This window comes from Silurus meridionalis, chromosome 19 (assembly GCF_014805685.1).
Source record: "Silurus meridionalis isolate SWU-2019-XX chromosome 19, ASM1480568v1, whole genome shotgun sequence".
Taxonomy (NCBI): domain Eukaryota; kingdom Metazoa; phylum Chordata; class Actinopteri; order Siluriformes; family Siluridae; genus Silurus; species Silurus meridionalis.
The window spans coordinates 9,571,687-9,590,366 of record NC_060902.1 but is presented as its reverse complement, the minus strand read 5'-3'; the positions used below and the strand labels follow the sequence as shown (position 1 = coordinate 9,590,366).

At 36.6% G+C, this 18,680-nt stretch overlaps 2 protein-coding genes across 4 annotated transcripts in view; one reads left to right on the top strand and one right to left on the bottom strand.

Annotated features, from left to right (window-relative positions):
* Nucleotides 1-6,264, bottom strand: part of efcc1 (EF-hand and coiled-coil domain containing 1) — a 19,381-nt gene extending 13,117 nt beyond the window's left edge. The window contains exons 1-2 of the mRNA XM_046874598.1: nt 4,925-6,264; nt 3,002-3,411 (exon numbers count right to left, since the gene is read on the bottom strand). Of these exons, the coding sequence (XP_046730554.1) occupies nt 3,002-3,411; nt 4,925-5,605 (1,091 nt within the window). The 5' untranslated portion in view covers nt 5,606-6,264. The remainder of the gene's footprint in view (nt 1-3,001; nt 3,412-4,924) is intronic.
* cfap92 (cilia and flagella associated protein 92 (putative)) lies at nt 5,412-18,680 on the top strand. 3 transcript variants are annotated; one of them, XM_046874595.1, is made up of 18 exons: nt 5,412-5,527; nt 8,737-9,039; nt 9,223-9,413; nt 9,739-9,958; nt 10,214-10,246; nt 10,390-10,512; nt 10,604-10,718; nt 11,012-11,175; nt 11,964-12,116; nt 12,943-13,127; nt 13,496-14,382; nt 14,522-14,719; nt 15,415-15,694; nt 15,782-15,946; nt 16,159-16,371; nt 17,327-17,480; nt 17,568-17,776; nt 18,208-18,680. In XM_046874595.1, the coding sequence occupies exons 2-18, from the start codon at nt 8,781-8,783 to the stop codon at nt 18,286-18,288; spliced, it is 3,630 nt and encodes a 1,209-aa protein (XP_046730551.1). In that variant the 5' UTR covers nt 5,412-5,527; nt 8,737-8,780; the 3' UTR covers nt 18,289-18,680. The 3 variants fall into 3 exon arrangements, with proteins under 3 accessions (XP_046730551.1, XP_046730552.1, XP_046730550.1); XM_046874596.1 differs by lacking the exon at nt 5,412-5,527 and adding an exon at nt 6,499-6,636 and having other exon boundaries at nt 11,012-11,151; XM_046874594.1 differs by lacking the exon at nt 5,412-5,527 and adding an exon at nt 6,499-6,636.

Here is an 18,680-nt window from a genome sequence, read left to right as displayed (position 1 = left end):
GGCCAGCCACAATGATGACAATATTAGCAAAAATAGTCAAACCAAAATGTCAGACATGCATGTTTTCACCGATGCAGTTCAGGCATGATAATAACCAAGAAAATAGCCATTATAATATCACAGCAAGATGGTCAGGCAAGATGTTTTTCAGCTGAACTTCATGCTCTGTAAAGATACAGAGACAGCGAACAAACAGCTGACTGTTCCAGATGGTGCCCCCACATCTCTTTTGTTCCTCCTCCCCCAGCCTCTAGACCTCATTGTCCCTGCAGGTCTATTCCTCCTCGGCATTTATTGGGAAATGAAAACGCCTCCAGCTCTTTAAGATACACATGGCTTGGTCTCCTGTTTTTAATGGAAATTAAGTGAGCAGATCCATTACTTTCCCCAGAGTCTTCTCCACAGGGTCTACTCTTCAACTAAATCAACTAAAATCGCACCATTGTGAAGTGTATCTCATTTAAGATTTAACTTATCTTAGAAATTAGGTTAAACAAACAAACAGATAAAACAATTTTGGGGTAAAACGTTTTATGCTTAAAAATTAAATAAAAGATAAACAAAGATACTCAGTAGTATCAAAAACATTCACACTAATTCAAATATATTTGCAGCCAACTGACTCTGATCAGAATCCTATTTTAATCACCTAATTAAAAGAGTAATTCTTGAGAAAACAGCATACTTAAAGGGAAGAGAGCTTTTTTAATGTGATACAGCAACACAAAGTTACTGACCATTTGAATCACCACATGGGGTGGTCTTATAGGCAGGTGTAGTAATTCAAGTGACCACTTTAGACAAGTGAGAATAATAGTAGCATGTATAAATCAATACAAAGAGAAAGAAAAGAATGATATGAGGGCAAGTGGGCTGCTTACTGACCCATGATGCATGACCAGTGCCAACTGCTGTTGTGTATTGCTTTTAAACAGCTGGGTGCTTACTGTGTGCACTTCAAGGCTGGATTTAACCCTATATTTGTTTCATAGATTAATAGCACACAGTAACATTTATTAATAGATATATTCTTTTGAATTCCAATGTTATTTATTCACACACTATCCACCAAGATGGGGATCTAATGTATTTATTTATTTTTATTTGGCAGGATATTGTTTTGTTTCAGGGAAGCATGTAAAAGGACTGAGTAAATTCCACCTACTTTTGTAATAGGTTATATTGGTACACTCTTTGGCTTGGCAATCATTTTTAGTTTGTCTGTTGCTTAGAGTGTTTAAGTTCAGGGTCACCTCCACAAACATGTCAATATGCTGACTTTCATGGATGTCTGTAATGCCAGAATTACAATAAATCTTGCTCTTGCTCCGGTTATTTAACCTTTTAAAGTTTAGAGGATATAACCTTGCAAATGTAGCTACATTTATTTTTTTAAAGTAAGAAATATCAAATCATGTAATACAGTTAAATGAAATGGCAGAGTCTGACCTATACTACATTGCATTGTGTAGGCAGGGAGTCCTCAAATATGTTAGGGTTCAGAGGAGAATAGTTGCTAGGATTCAGGCTGTGACAGTTCATCTATTATTCAAACAGAGCATAGATAGCAGCAGAGCTGTTGAAGATTGATTAGAACTCAGTCTGTTTAGGTCAGGCCTTTTCCTTCTCTCAATGTGCCAGCCCTAAAGTGAATGGAGCTCTCTCTGAATGGATCAGCCCTATTGTAATTCTAAATGAATTATGTGGTTTAAGACTATGAAAAGACACTGGCCTCTCAGCATGGCTAGAGAAATGTTACGTACCTTAACATGGTAGCATACGCAACATGTTTATTGTATATTTGTATATTTATATTAGGGCTGTCAGTCGATTAAAATATTTAACCATGATTAATCGCATGATTGTCTCGAGTTAACTCGTGAATAATCGCACATTTTTATCTGTTCTACAAATAACTTACATAGTACTCTAATCAACATGGGCATGGACAAATAAGGCAAATGTATGTTTATTTTTAGTGAAACCATACTCAACATATAGCATGTAGACAAAATATTCTTGTACAAGTTTTAAAGTAATTATGGTGTCTTAAATTATGTAAATCATCAGGACACCAAACAGAACTTTTGCTATGTTTCCACGTTTTTAACTGCCGCAAACGTGCTCATGGCGGATTCTTTTGCTTGATTTGAGACTTGCTGCATTGAAGGTTTCGCCTCTTATACATTTTTTTTTTTTTTTTTATTAAAATGGTCAAACAGAAAAATTCATTTATGTTAATGCATTTTTAACAAATAAATTTTGACAGCCCTAAATGACATACATTGCTATTTGCACTTCTGGTTAGATACTAACTGCATTTTATTAGCCCTGTACTTGTACTTTGCACAATGACAAAGTTGAATCTAATCTAATCTGAACTGTGAAGAATTAGATTAGCTCATTGGAAAGAGAACAGTTATTGTCATTGTGAATGTGAAACATCATCTCCTCTGATATATGTTGTAGTGGGAATATCCATTAAGTTAACCTTTGCTTTAAAACATAGAAAAAATAGAAATAGTATGAGTCATAATTAATCATCTATCAGCAAAAGCAGATGAAACCAAAAGAACAAGTGAACAGATGAGCAGACTGTAAACATTAATTAAATGGCCAAGCCTTTCTGATAGTTTAATGACAAGCTAGGTATAAATTCTGCTGAAGCAAGTGGTACACAGTCACACACTGTTTTAATGAACCAAAGTGGCAGCTCACTTGCCACACACGTTGTCTGCTTAATGAACCCAAACAAAACAAGGTCTGCAGTCAAGAGAGTAAACCACATCAAGGCATCTTAAATAGCATGTAGGCTGCTACACTTTTTCATGATTTTATGGGAACTATTTTAGAAACTACAATTCACCAAGTTAGAGCAGACAAAACAGAATTATGCAATAGCATGCATCAATCCACTGCCTAAAGCTAATACATGCCAACTCAACCATCAGTGTTTGGCAGCTAGGAAGCCTTGTGGAAGCTTTGTATCCATTTGTCTCACCTGTAATACAGAAGTTCCATTTCCAGCTGCTGCACGTGTCTTTGCAGGACAGGCACATGGCTAGCTTTGGTTTCCAGCTCTTTTACTTTGCTCAAACCACTCAGCAGAGCCTCCCTGGCTTCCTCCACTTTCTTCCTCATCTCCACCTGCTCCTTCTTCAGGGTTCTGTTGCACTCCTCAAGCAACAACACAGACTCCCTAGAAACACGCAACTCTTGCTCCTGCTTCTTGTTTAGAAGCAGGACATCCTCAACCTGCTCAGAATTCAGAGTTACTTCAGTCTCTGTTAAAAAGTCTTTAAGTCTTTTCATACTGCCCTGAGTAGTCGGTTTCTGAGTCATACACTTATGATGGGCAATAAAGCAGCCACTGTCTGGCCTGTGTTTCACATGACTCTTCCACAGTCCAACCTAAAGTGTGCAGAAAAACAACAATATCAGTTGAAACACAGTGCATGTTACATCAGCACAATCCACACTGTGGATACATACTTAAGTGTAATTTAAATATTATCATAGTTTTTAAGTTTCTTGGCTGATTTATCATAAGTATTACTACATTAAATACATTATTACTTAATACATTACATTTTAAGCTCCATATACTGTCATTAACTGAAAGACTCAATGTATATTTGATTTAGATCAGCATTTTCTTTGTTACAGAGAGTTATACAGAATACAATCTTTTTATAATTGCACTCTTGTTAACAAATTCCTAACTTTACAACATAAGACATAGACATAGACAGTAGGACACAGGTATATTAATAATAGAACGCACAAGGTAATAGTATTGTGTAAAGTGATTGAAGTATGATTCACAAGATAGTTTGACAAATTAAGATTGTAGTGAATAGTATATAAAACTATTGTATACAGAGAATGCTATACTATAAATAAAAAAAGAAGAGAAAAAAGCAACCGTTTCACACTGGTTCAAATATTTATGCATTTCAAGAAGTGTGGACTTAGATTGTAAGGCTGATAATGGCAGTGTTCTCTTTATTTAAAAACAATGTGATAAATGTCATGATCCCAATCTTGCTGAATATTTGTTATAGCTTTGATTACAATACAGAGATGCATAAATTATATTCATTCATTTTATCCTTGACAAGGTTGATGTGCCCTAGAAACACTACAGAAATAGACCTTGAACTGTATACACTAGTTTGACTCCAGAACAAAGTTAGCATACCCAATCCACCTGCTGTATAGAAATGCAGGAACCCATAGTAAATACCACAGGCACCAAGAGAACATGTGTAGAAACTCCACAAAGGCAGTAACCTAAGCTAGTAATTCAATCAGAAACCCAATTCTATTTTTTACATAACATGCCATGATATTAAACTAAAATCTGTTGGCAAATTAGGTAAAACATCAGGTGCAATGATACTGTGCTTGAAGACAATGTGTACTACTGTATGTTCAAGGCCAAATGCGTGACTGATTATGGCACTTACTGTTCCACAATTTTGCCACATTGATCCAGGGTTGCAGGCCAGTGTAAGATTGGTGTATGCCTAATTGAGATATCCCTAATGAACTAGCACTTATACACAACACAAAATGCTTGGCTTTGTATCACAGGCTTCAGGAGTGGATTTGATTACTTGTTCATTAAAAAATGTTTGTATGGAAAGTAACACATTTCAAAACATCACATGAAGCACGTGATCACAAGTGGTGCAAGTGTAAAATATGCCCTTTAGAACCTGCATCAGTCAGTGTAAATAAGAATAGGTTGGAAAATCTCTGATCACCCCACAATGCAAGCAAGCATATGATGCAGAACATGCTGAAGAGAGAAGAAAGGATGCAAATGCAAAAGTGGCCTCCAAGAAAAATTTGAATATATAATTAAAGTAGAATAAATTCAGCAAAAATCTCAATAGAAGTCACAATACAAGTCACTCACTTGCAATGCCAAAGAGCGTGCATCACAGCTCTGAAGAGCAGCTCGCATGTCCTCCACCAATTCCCGAAGACTTGCGTTTTCCTCCTCCAGCTTGGCTATCCTGTCCTCTGCTTCCTCCAAAGCCACAATGTCCTCATAACACTCGCGTGTACACGAGCCTTGTCTGCATCCTGAATTGTGCTGATCAGATGCAGGTGTGGAGGCCCTGGTGCGCCTCCCGGAGCCCGAACTCAACAGCTTCTCCCTGCGTCTCAGCGGGCTCCGGAGGCGGATCTGCGTCTCAATGTGCTCGCTCTCTCTGCCCACCAGCAGCCGCCCTTCTGCGTAGTGGCAGCCCGCCTTGGTGCTAAAGTAGCCGCACAGTTTGGCGTGGAATTGGCGGAAGGTAAACTCACTCGGCAAACTGTCCAAAATGCCCGCGCACTCCTCCGCCTCGATCTCTTTATTCAGCCCTAGGATTTCACACAAGATCTGGAAATCCTCGGCAGGGATTTTGCCGTCGCCCTGGCAGTCCAGGTGGTGAAAAATCTCCTGCAGGTACTGATCCAGACCAGTAGCGAGGACTATGATCTCATTCTCCACGCCGCGGTCCAATCCGTAATGGTAAGCCAGTGTGCTCACTATCCATTGTGTCCTGCGCGCCGGGCGGCTGTACGGATCACACGTGTCCAATCTCTCCATTCTCTGTGTTTCCCTCAAAACTATTCCATTTATCCACAACAAACGTGTTCATGGACTTACAACAAAAATGCACAGTCAAACATCATCTTCCTAGCATCAAAAACCAAGGGCTGTGCACAGAGTGTGTGTGTGTGTGTGTGTGTGTGTGTGTGTGTGCGCGCGCGTGTATGGAATCTAACGTACAGCCCACCAAACACACTGAGGGGGAAAAACTTTTGAAAAGCAGTTAACCATTTGCTGGTACCGAAACCTTTTCTCTTGTCCAGGCTTTTGTGAACAGGAGGTCGGTGCTGTAGTGGTTAAAAAGCTTCTCAAAAGCAGGATTTTCTTCTCTTCTCCTTTTTTTTTCATGTGAATGACACTGTTTAACGAGGATTGCGATTATCCATTACGATTTATAACAGTTACTGAGAATATATAAAAGTATAGACCAGGGTCAAGCAATACCAAATGTTCACGCAGATTTATTAAAAACAGACAGTGGTGTGTTTTAACACCGCAGCTGGTTCGATTCTGTTTGGGGGAAAAAACATTTTATGCGTCAAATAAATAAATAAATATCTGTATATGTCCAATGAGTAATTAGATAGATGGATGGATGGATGAATACAAAGCTACCCAACGTGGCATAAGCTAAATCACTTGGATTCTATGAAAGAAAATTATTCGTCTAATAAACAACCAACCAAAAAAATCAAACAAATAAATATAAAAGTTATTTAACGTGGCAAATGCTAAATCTGTGCTGCACGTTTTTAAAACTATTATCCTTGTTCTTTTTTTTTCTGAATTTGTCATAAAAATAGAATACAAACAGATTCGCAGAAAGTTCAAAGTTTCTGCTGCACGGTTTCCTCAGTGACAGTTCCGGGGTGCGCGTGCCGGGTTGCCTAGGCAACATAACGCGTTCTCAGTAACAGAGGCGCCTGGGAGTTTAAGCGGTGTGTACAAGACTCACTAAATTTAGTAAAGTTTATCACACCCTTAATAATAGAGAGAATTAATTTCTTTACACCCACTCCTGAGTAAAGGTAAACACGTTTTCTTTCCTTTCTTAAATATTCTATCATTGATATAGGAGATTTAATTGCATTTTAAGTTCTTGATATTTGGTTCTTTGGGCGTTATATACGTTTCCATGGAAACAAACCCCCAAAAGTCACGAGAAAAAAAATCATGAAATATTAATTTTATGTCATAACTTTGCTTATATACGATTGTGCAAACTGCAGGTTGTGTGTGAATTAATTAAAAAGTGGACGTGTTTTTTTTTTTTTTTTTTTTTATCCATATACGGGGCCTTTTATGCAGGAAGTATATTTGAAATTTATTCGGTAGGCCAGTGGTGGACGAAGTACCGAAACCATGTACTTAAGTAGAGATACAATAGGTAAAATATTACTCCGGTAAAAGTAACAGTGTTCCCTTTAAACTTTCACTTGAGTAAAAAAACTAAACTATGTGCCTTTAAAATGTACTTAAGTAACTAAAGTACTATAATATATTATTGCTATAATGTTCCTAATGCTATAAAGATTAGACTCTTTGCTTAATCAACTCTTGTTTGTGTGAAAAGTTACTAATGTTACTCTTAGCAGACCAATTTATTAGTAGAATTATTAGAATTACTCAAACACTTATTGATTTCTATTAAATTATCATAAACCCAAAACCTTCCTTTCAACTCAGGAGCTTCTTCCATTATTTATTACTCTCAAAATGTTATGCTTGCTGTTGTACTGATGATGAACTGTATGTAGGTAGAAGTAGATATCGCCAAGCGCTAACCAAAACAGTTCAAAACAGCGTTTTTATTCACTCAAATAAAAAGGAACAACTGATTTAGCAAAAAGTAGTTAAGTAAAAAGTAAGATATGACTTTGAAATGTAGTGAAGTAAAAGTCTCCCCAAATGGAAATACTTCAGAAAAATATAGATACGTGAAAAAGCTACTTAAGTACAATAACTAATTACATTTACTTTTTACATGCATATATCTTCACAAATATTGTTAGCCAGCTACCTTGAGATTGCAGATCTTTAAGTATAAAAATGCGAACTTTTGAACTTGACAGCAAGCAAACACCTTGTGTCCAGTTGAGTTCATATGCATGTTCAAAGGCACATTTAAAGGGTCTGCAGTGCAAAACTCATCATTCGTGCCTATTTCTCTCAAATATTGTTCACAAATCTGTCTAAATCTGTGTTAGTGAGCACTTGTACTTTGCCGAGAGAATCCATCCACCTTACAGTTGCTGATTAGACAGCATGATTATTGCACAGGTGTGCTCTAGGCTGGCCACAATAAAATGCCAAAAATTAGGGGCAAAAACAAAAGTGGTGCACTGCTATATAAGACTCTGGTCTTATATGATTCATGTATGCACACTATATGGTGCCACCCAGATAAGGATGATTTCTCTTTTGAGTCTTGTTCCTCTCAGTCTTTCTGCTTAATTCCATATCAGGGAGTAAATTTTTGCCACTGTCACCACCGGCTTGCTCATTAGGCATACAATTTAAGCCACTAAATTTATAGGAACTAACATGTAAATTGTATAACCTATTTATCTCTGCAAAGCTGCTACAGAACACTGTCCATTGTTAAAATGAAAAAGAATGCGGAAACCTGGCCATAAGATTCGAATGTGCTTTTTAAACATCCATATTTTTCAATTCCATATTTAGTCCCATTTATTATTATAACTCTTATTCTTCTGGAAAAACGTTCTACTAGATTGTGGAGTGTTGTGGAGATTTGTGCTTGTTCGGCCACAAGGGTGTTTGTAAAGTCAGGTACTGATGTAGACCTGGGGTGCAGTCAGCATTAAATTTCATCCCAAAGGTGTTCAGCAGGGTTGAAGTCAGAGCGCTATAGCAGACCACTCAAGATTTTCCATTCTAAACTATGCAAACCATACCTTTGTGCAGCTCACTTTGTGTGTCAAGTGAAGAGTTAATTTAATGCTGCCACATTATATATATTTTTGTGTCTCCAATTTTGTGGTTACAGTATGGGGAAGAACCAAATATGGCTGGAAAAGTCAGGTGTCTTAATACTTTTGTCCATATTGTGTATATAATTCATTTAGTTAATCATGATCCATAAACTTGTTTTCTTTGCTTGGTAGAATGTTAACGTGTTTTCCTAAAGAAAGAAAAAACACTCTGGAAGATGGACTTTAATGAATTCAACACCTCACTGGACTCAAAAAGAAGCAGTAGTAATGATGACTGTCAGTCTTCTGTTGAACGAGAAACATGTGAATTGAATAATGTTGATGAAAATGCTGCTCACATCTCCGAAAGCAAAGAACCAGATCCGGAGCCAACTGAACTATCCTCACATATTATCCATACCCACGCACATCGCAATGCTGATTCCAGTTACACAGTCACCTGTACAGTCAGCATGGTGCTGGCTGTGCCTAGAGGTGCACAGAGTTTTTTGTTTATATTGCAGACAACAGTTAAAATTGTTCCCTATATATATATATATATATTCCCCTACATGTGTAATTCTACACTAAGGCATTAAAATAGATATTATCATATCTATTTGCAGTGTGTTAACTAGTCAGCGTTGCTCAAAATATATTGTCTTTTCCGCCATCAAGGTTATGAAGATGATCCAGTTATAGACGCAGAGAAAAAGAATAAAGGCAAAAAGTCCATTATAGAGGCACCTAAAGCCCAGGCCCATTACCATATAGAATACAATCTTCTTCCTGTTGAACATGAGCCAGTCAAAGTAGACATGGTGATGTATGGCTTGGTGGCAAAGGTTTATATGGATAATGAGACAAAGGTAAAAAAAAAAATTGCTTTCTTTCTGGATCTTTATAATTCTGTACCCTCACATTGCACACACTGTAATAAAAAGTCTTTAGGACAGCCTTCAAACTTGTTATACTTTACCACATAATCAGTTTACTTGATCATGCTATTTTGTCATTAACCATAAAGTATGTTCAGGGAAAACATCATAATATTAGTAATTCTATTTTAGAAAGATCTGTGTAAACACTAAATTCAGACATGACTCAATGCCACTGGATTAAGATCTAGTAGGCAGCATTTTTTTCTTGTTTCATACATACTGAATGCCTGATACTTTTCATGTTTTTGTGTAGGTGGTAAAGGCATGGCAGGAGGGTGATAACATTTGGCTGGGCTGGACTCAGTCTGTAAAGCTCAATGTGACCAGAGAGCTGCTCATAAAGTTGTCATCGCATAAAGTAACCTTCAGGCTGTGGGACACTAAGGACAGAGTGTCTTCTAAAGCAAAATATGACAGACCCAAAGCCTTCAGATTGGCAAAGGGAAGCAGGGTGGAGGATCCAGACCAAAAAGGTGTATTCATAGCTACAACAAATGTTTACAAAATAGTTTCAAGTATGATAATAGAAGTGGTCTTTTTTTCTAAACAGGATTTTCTGTATGTGTTATGAACTCTAGAGCTAATGTTAATTAGCAACTTAGAGTATGGTTAAGATTGCTAAGTGGACTCAATGCCAGCATATTTTACATTTAGAATGTATCCTCAGATAGTTCTTTTAATTGCTTACACAGGAAACTGACTCTCTTGTTTAAATTGTGTTGTGGTAGGTGCTAGCCAGAACTGTGAACCGAAACGTGCAGGTAAGTAATCCTTACTTTTGTGACTTCAGCTCTAAACGTATCATTCATTTTGGTTGCTCTTTAATAAAATAAAATAAAAAAAAAAACGATTAAATAAAACCCCAGGAAATGCTCAGTTAATGTTTTACCTAATGTTTCCTAAGGTGGCATAAAGGGTATGGTGCTTAGGTTACGAGCTCTTTATGAGAAGCAGCATCCCAAAAAATACCAAAATGATGTCATAACAACGGACTACATACAGCCTTCAAAACTGAAGTATGACACAGGTAAAAAAACAAAACATGCAGCATCATTTGTGATAGTGGTTTAACACTAGTCCACAAGGACAGACATGGTTCTCTTTCGCAATCTGTACAGATGATCCCAGACTGCCCAATATGGAAGCAAGTGGAGTCAGTGAGAAACCTGTGTCACCTGTAGTTAGGAATGCTGATGTATTGCTGGCACAAGAAGCAGCATATTCCAAACAAAGGTTCACCAATGCATTCACCATTCTTTTTTACAGTTTAGAACTCGGCAGAGCTGCTTATTTATTCATATAACAATCTGATTAATACTTGCAGGAAACATTATTAATATTGGTATACAACATAATGTGCAACTTACTAGTCTAATTCTGTGTGCATTTAATAATTAATGTTTAAATGTTGATTCTGTAGGTGTGGTATTATATTGTTAATGGGAATTTTGTAGCAGTAGTAGACATGATTGCTATTTATAAAACTAGTCTAAAGAAATGCACTATATAATTATTATATATCCTAGCTATGGAGGAAAGCAGAGTCCTAAACCAACTGGTCCCAAAAGCACCACACCTAAAGCCAGATCAGCGGATCAAGAAAAGTACATGGCTTTGTCAAAGTTACTGCAGAAACGATCATTAGGAAGATCATCAGAAACTAAAGGTTGCAAGGACAGTACAACGATCTGTATGTGTATCTATTTAAAAATATATCATATTCATAGATCATAAATAATATGCAAACCACTGTGGTAACATTTAAGTTTATATAGTTAGACCAGAGGTGCCCAAACATTTTCCAATGACAGGCCAAAAAAAAAAGTGCATGGGCCTATATGTTACATTGTACCAAACATTATAATTAAAAGTTAAATTAGCAATGGTTCCTCTCATTTATTCTCATATATTTTATTTACTCTCATGTACAATAGCATTTTAATGCCTAATACCCCCGATAATTCACAGTTCGGAACTCGCGTCTCAGAAAAGTCATAGGTTCTCATTTGGAACCTAACTAAGAGCAAGTTGCGGATTATCTTAAAACTCGCGGGAAACCGCAGGGGGACCGAATGTTCAGGAACGTTGGGAATAATATTTTAAACTATGTTTTCACTAACACATTTTATTACATTTATGAAAACACATTATTGTATTAAAGTGACAATGTCTAGATGAATCCACTAAGGTACCATAGTCGCCGCGGGAGGCCAAAATTCGTGTCTTAGAATGTAACCCCCGTGAAATCTGGGGGACCACTGTAGAACTATTTAGTGACCTCTAAGAGACTTAAAGATGGTCCTTATTTTTCGAAATGGCATTTTTTTTTCTTCTTATATATGGCATGTCCTGCAGGCTCTAGTTTGAGCATTTCTGGCCTTGGGAATCATTAGAACATCATTCGTTTTGAAATGTTGTTCTTTTAATTGGAAATCTATTAACCTTCATCAGTATTTGTGTTATTTTCCCTATTTTCAGACTCTGCAAAGAGTGGCACATTGAAGGGCAGCAGCTTGATGGTGTCTAAAAAGAAACATGTTCAGAAAACCATCCAGGAGACATTAAAAGAAAATGACATATGCCAAAATGGTGTTGCCTCTGCGGAGTTCAAAGTCATGTATTTTCTTGCAGGTACTTATTAAAAATCAGTTTGTGTGAGGTTTAGGAAATAAACACTCAGAAATTGGCAACCAGCTGCAAGTTAGCCTTTTATACAGGCAGAAGACTGATCAGCTGCATTCGTCTATTATGCAGTTCGGCCATGTGTTTCCCGTCAGCAAGCAGTATGTTTATGTAACATGGTATGAGAGCATTTGGGGGGTTTCTCTGCTCTTCCTGTGCACTGTAGGGGTGGATTTGGGAGAATGGTCGTCCTGCAGAGCCCAGGTTTTTGAGGCCTCTAATTGGCTGTGGAACGGCACCAGTCTAAGCCAGCCAACTGCTTGCTTGGCTTTTGATGTGTCCTACTCTGAGCCACAGCAGGAGCCTCTGATGAAAGCTTTCACTTGGGATACAGTTCAGCCTTTCTCCTATAAAGTGAAGCCAGACAAATCTCATGAATCTACTTTCACTGTGGGGTTGAAAAGAATGGAGGCTATTATACAATGCTATTATTATTTAGACAGTGTATAACTGGCTAAGTAAAATATCTTAAGTAGATCTAAAAAAAAAAAAGTGTTTTTAGTGAATTTAAAAAGAAAGAAAAAAAAATAAATGTGAGGTGTCTGCAGTATATTAAGAAATTCAAACAAATGTAAAACAAAAGAAAAAAGAAAAAAGATTTTATTAATATTGTCAATAATAGTAAAAGTTTTCAGACTATTTTAAGGTAGCTGACAGTCACTTCTTGTTTTTGAGACAATTTATTACTGTGATTATTTAGTGTAATTTGTGTGTTAAATTATGGTGCCATTCCTTCTCCATTTTTAATCATGAATATTACTGGTCTATGTGACAGGAGAGATGTCGCTGACAGACTGTATGATGACCCGCTATGGAAGAGAGTTTAAGGTCTTGTGCAGCATCGCTCTGGATCAACCGCTTTTGTCTGAAGAACTTAAAGCTGAACTCAACCCACTGGCAATCACAATCTTTTCAGCATCTTCTCTGCCATCTAGTCCTGTGTCATTCAATGAGCTTGAGGTAGTCTGTTATATAAGACTCTCTCTTTGATTAATTTTGTATTTTTTTTATTTTTTTATTTAATCTCTCTAAATCTGACATAAAATGGTAAAAAATGGTCATTTTGCAATATAGAAAAAAAAAAATCTCTATGTATAAAAACATTAATTTCTATGCCTAGAAGGTCTCTGTGATGCCAACATTCTGTAGCTAGGAGAAAAAACTAATTGTAGACTGCTAACATCCATACAGTCAGCCTGTCATAACCTAGCATTCAAGCATTCTGGCCTGTACATGTTTTGGGATGTGGCTATAAAGGAAAGGAAAGTTTGTGTTAGTATTTTAGACATTTTGTGTAATTAGCTTTTCAATTCTTTTTGTATTTACAGCATAAATGCATGCCTGTTTACTGCCAGTACAAGTTCCACAACTTGCCTGCCCACAGGACCAAAGGGTTAAATCACGGATCAAAAATATATTTCAATGATGTGAATGTGATCCTCACTGGCCTCCTTAGGAGAGAAGAGCTGCTTGAGTTTCTTAGGGGACCACCATTGGAAATTGAGGTTCATGACCGTGATAGGAAAGCTGAAGAAATTGCTTCTAGTCCAGCAATATTTGGCACAGAGGCTACTGATAGCAAATTAGCCAGCACAGCTCTAGTCCCAACTAAACAGACAATCTACAGCCCATTTAGAGAGATGAAGAAGCTTTGTGACCCATGTGGTATCGCCAAGCTAAACTTTTCTAAACTCCTCAAAGGATACAGGTATCTAAAGCTCAACCTCCCTATAAGAGCTTCCTATTCAGTACAAAGGCTGTCCGATGACAAGAATGACTGCAAGGAAAATGAGCCTGAGACAGCAGGTGCTCTAAATTCCCAGCACAATTCTGTGCCAGCTGGTCATTATCTCAAAGCCAACTCTGTGCTCAAGGTGCAGGTTGAAATAGCACACCCACTTAATTCTGACAAAACTGAAGAGTCTTTCCCATTTGGCCGCATAATTTACATTTTGAAATACAATACTGAATTTTTGGAAAAATTGGAGGCTGAAATTTTGAGAATCAACACGGTGGCATTTCATGTACAATGCTATAACAAAGAAACAGCTCAAAGAATCTTACAGGGTTATACAATGGATGCCACAGAAAGAGAAAACAAATACTTAAATGCTTTAACAGGCTTTCACATCATTGATAAGGATCTACATCTTTTTGTACTGGAAGGACTAAAGGATGAAGCCATCAAAACGCTCTGGGAAACAGTGCCTTTTAAGTAAGATATTGCATAACTACAATGCATGAAGAAGTGCTAGTATTCCCCCTTTGGGCTAACCATTTAGTCATTTTAAAGACTAAGACACAGTCAATATTTGAAATATATATAAATAGTTATAGAATTATTTATTTTACAGGTTGGTTGAGGATCTAGAAGAGAGACACATCAAAGTTCTTTATAACTCAGGTCTGAGCTTTTCAAAGAGGCTCTATGGCATTCTGGATGTTGGAATGAGTTCAGTTCATCTCCAAGAATCACTAGAGACCATCATAAAAGAACCTCTTTTGTATATCAGGGATACAGTTCCCTACACCTGCCTACAAGCCATGTTACGGTACAGTACTGTTCAGAAAAGCCATACACACAGAAACCTCATAAATTATTTTGTTCAATTTGTAGATGCACTATTAGAAGTGCACAATTGGATTTTGAGTCTTGGGCCTTTACAATGTTTAAAATATAAATGGTCTTTTATAAAACAAATCAACCATAAAATTATAACAATGCTGTGTAGGTGCTACTTATGCTGCCAAAACAGCTCTGAGCTGTCAAGGCATGGAGCTTGAGGGTCTGCTGTGGTCTGCCAAATGTCATCTAGCCACAATTTGGCCCACATCAAAGTTGCTAATTTCCTTATAGTTGACCATTTAACAGAATGTTCACTTGCTGCCTAATATTTACAGTTATAGCATTTGGCAAACACCCTTAACCAGAGTGACTTACAGAAGTGCTCTAAAGGCTCTGTCAACAAATACATCCTGATACCAAGTCACTAGGTTAAGGTTTAAGAATTCGATCATTCCAAAAACTATTTTGTGAGAAAATATTAGTTCATCAAAATATTAGAATCTTTTTTATCTAACAACATTTTCAGGGTGTTTGAAAAGAAATACTTGCCAAGTTGCACTTAAATATAAGTAAAAAAAGACGTAAATAAAGAGTAGACACAAATACTTTGAATATGCATAAACAGTTTACAGATTCATTGTTATACCTTGTGCTTTTATTTGATTTTATCTTTTGTTTTAGAATTAATCACATGTGCAAAGTGAGTAAACTTGAAGAAGTGGTTCAAAACAACATGTTCCCATCAGCTGAAATGGTTCAAAGCTTGAGGAATGAGTTTGGAATCGTTCCTAGCAGAGAGGTAGAGAGACCAATTCCAGACAGCATCAAGGGAAAGGTTATTATCCATCCTCATGTGTCAGAGAGGAGGACATATACACCCATCGACAACTACAATAAAGAGTATCTGTCTTGGAAACAGAATCAATCAAATGAAGGGCTTTACTCCAAAAACTATATACAGGTATTTTTAATCATGCATAAACATATAATAGAGACAAGATTATGTCTAATAGGAATAAAATTATGCACTCTATTGGCTACATTTCAGGCCAACATTGAGGACATACAAAGAGCATCAAGTGCTTTACAGAAGCAAAAACCAACAGTGTTTGTAGCTAAAGTGGAAGATGGTCAGCCTGTGTACAACTACAGTATTCAGAAAATGAACAGCACCAGTCTGGCTAAAGAGCTAATGTATAAGGAAATGGCAAAGGTCAGATTTTGAAAACAAACAGAAACATACAAGACACCTAAGTGTATTTTGAATATTGTATTTTCTTACTAGCATACACATTTTTTTTAACTGTGTTGTGGGTCCAAATAAAGCCAGTGTTCTTGAATACGTACATTCTAATATGTATTTAATTGTGAATGCTAGAAATGTGGTTTGAAATTGTCACATAACCTACTATATATCTGTTATAGGAGCCAACTCGCAGGTTCACCTATAGTCAGGATTACCACTCTTTCACAGTGGTCCCTGTGGACATAGAGGCTGAGCGTAAGGCTGAGGAGGCCACGTCTCGCGCTGCATGGCGTTCTCCCGATGGCATCGTCTATTATGATTTCAAGAATAGCCTAGAGTCCAACCAACACCCCAAACACCCCGACAAGGCTCGGTTGGAAGAGCTTAGAAAGGTGCTGTCACAGTCTTGCTCACTGTTAGCCCTCACAAGTTTCATGTACCTCCTGAGAATCCACTGTTTAATGGGCATTCCAGAGTGCTTGTGCAAGATTACAGATTCTTTAATGCTGTGTTTGTATGACCCCACCTCTGATCTTAAGTGGGTATTTGGTTGCCTATAATGTGACATGACTAATGCAGATTGATAGATAACTGCAAAAGGGCTTAACCAGATGACCAGGCTTCTCTAAGACACAAGCTTTATCAGTTTCACTGAAAATGTGATTTATTGTGCACAAATGAACAGAAGCCAACTGCACAAATATGTCTTGAAAAATATATGATGGGGAAAGTCTTATCATATCCTCTAGTGCAGGGGTATTAGATTCTTATATGCCAGCTACATAAAGGCCTTGCTTACAAATGTTCTGTATAAATAACTGCCTGGTGACAACCTTCTACTGATTAATTTATGGCTATAAATAAGACATCTTAATATGAACTGGTTATGATTTGTGCTGCACTGGTGCTTCATATATTTAATTAATGCCATGGACTCTGAATAAATCAAACATCTGCTTTAGAGGATTAACAGATACTTCCCTGTTTAATCAGTTTACACACAGTGGACAAGCCATGTCATTACTTCTGTAATCAGCCTATATTTTCTTAACTGTTCTATTTTCTTGATAGGGATTATTTCCTATGATACATTCATAGGCATTTTTGTAAGTGATTTCCCTAGTCATGTTGCAATTAGTCGTGCTTTTCAGGCATTACTTGTTTCTGCTACAGTATTTTTTAATGTATGCTGTTTGATCTGCTGAAATACTTTGCGGGACCACCATCTGACAAAGCCCACACTACAGTATTAATGAGTATTAATGTTATAATGTTATTTCATTTGAACATGTAACACAGTTTGACCCACAGTTTATTACAGTGTGAATATTTTTCCTCCATGAACAGCCCTGGAAAGAGAACATTCTTCATGACAACATACTTAAGCCATTCCTCGACAGGAACAGATTTCCTTGGAGCAAACGCCACAAAGACTTTGAGCTTTACAGGAAACCACCTGCTGTATTAGGGCAAGAACTCCCACTTACTATTCACCTCGCAGGTAACTTTCTGACCATACAATCACAATGGGCATATATAATTTTTTTTTTTACGTTCCATAAACTCATTCTCTGTGGGCTTCTTCTAGGAGAAGCTCTGCATCAGGAACAGCTTCAAGCTGCACATGCTCAGTTCACCAGATGGCTCAGCAAAATTTTGCCTGATAAGAAATCTGCAAGTTGCAGCCGGATTTCAGATTTCAAATGCTATATGCGAAAAGCAGGCCTGGATAAACTTCATGATATTCTAAAAGACAAGCCTATGAAGCGATCTCTGAGGGCATGGAATGGATCATTGGTAAAGATTTACCTACACAACCCATACATATTTATGTGATTAAGCAAATTAAAATGGACAAGAAGCTTATATATATATATATATATATATATATATATATATATATATATATATATATATTTTATATATATATATATATATATATATATATATATATATATATATATATATATATATATAAAATATAAAATATATATATATATATATATATTATATATAATATATTTTATATATATATATATATATATATATATATATATATATATATATATATATATATATATATATAAAATATACATACACATACATACATGTAAATATATACACACACACACACACACATATTTATGAACACAGGACTGTATAAACAGTCACACATTTGACACAAAAGTAAAACCACAGTGTATTTTTTTTTTTTTTTTTTTTTTTAGCCCTTGCCATATACTGACACAAAAAAGGAAGAAGAACTGCACATTTCATCACACACACAGACAAAGTGCCAGTTTAGGTGAGTAAAAATTTATTCCAACCTTTGGATTTGAGCACAAACTTAAAAAAAATATTACTATAGATTAATGGCTAAGAAAAAAAAAGGATATTGTATGAAGAATGTTGCACAAAGTTTAAGAAACTAGAAACTGCAGTTTTCAAAAGGTTTTTTTTGTTTTCAACAGACGCTACTGGAGACCACACTCCTTTCAACACAAGCGAACTGCACTGCCACTCTCAGATGTAGAAAAAAGTGTGTTTGTCTTCCAAAAACCTCAGAATACCACCATGATGTACACAGATTTGTCTAGTGCCCATAGCAAGCGAAAGGTCATAGAAATGAGGACCTACAACAATCTAGAGGTTTACATAAAGTAACAAGGCTGGTACAGCGTCAGACTTCAGAGCTACTGTG

Excerpts from the sequence above, each read along its gene's own strand:
- cfap92 (XM_046874595.1), top strand. The coding sequence starts at position 8,781 with ATGGACTTTAATGAATTCAACACCTCACTGGACTCAAAAAGAAGCAGT. Across the intron at positions 9,414-9,738 it reads ATATGGATAATGAGACAAAG|GTGGTAAAGGCATGGCAGGA; the intron begins GTAAAAAAAAAA and ends GTTTTTGTGTAG. Across the intron at positions 10,513-10,603 it reads AAAACTGAAGTATGACACAG|ATGATCCCAGACTGCCCAAT; the intron begins GTAAAAAAACAA and ends CAATCTGTACAG.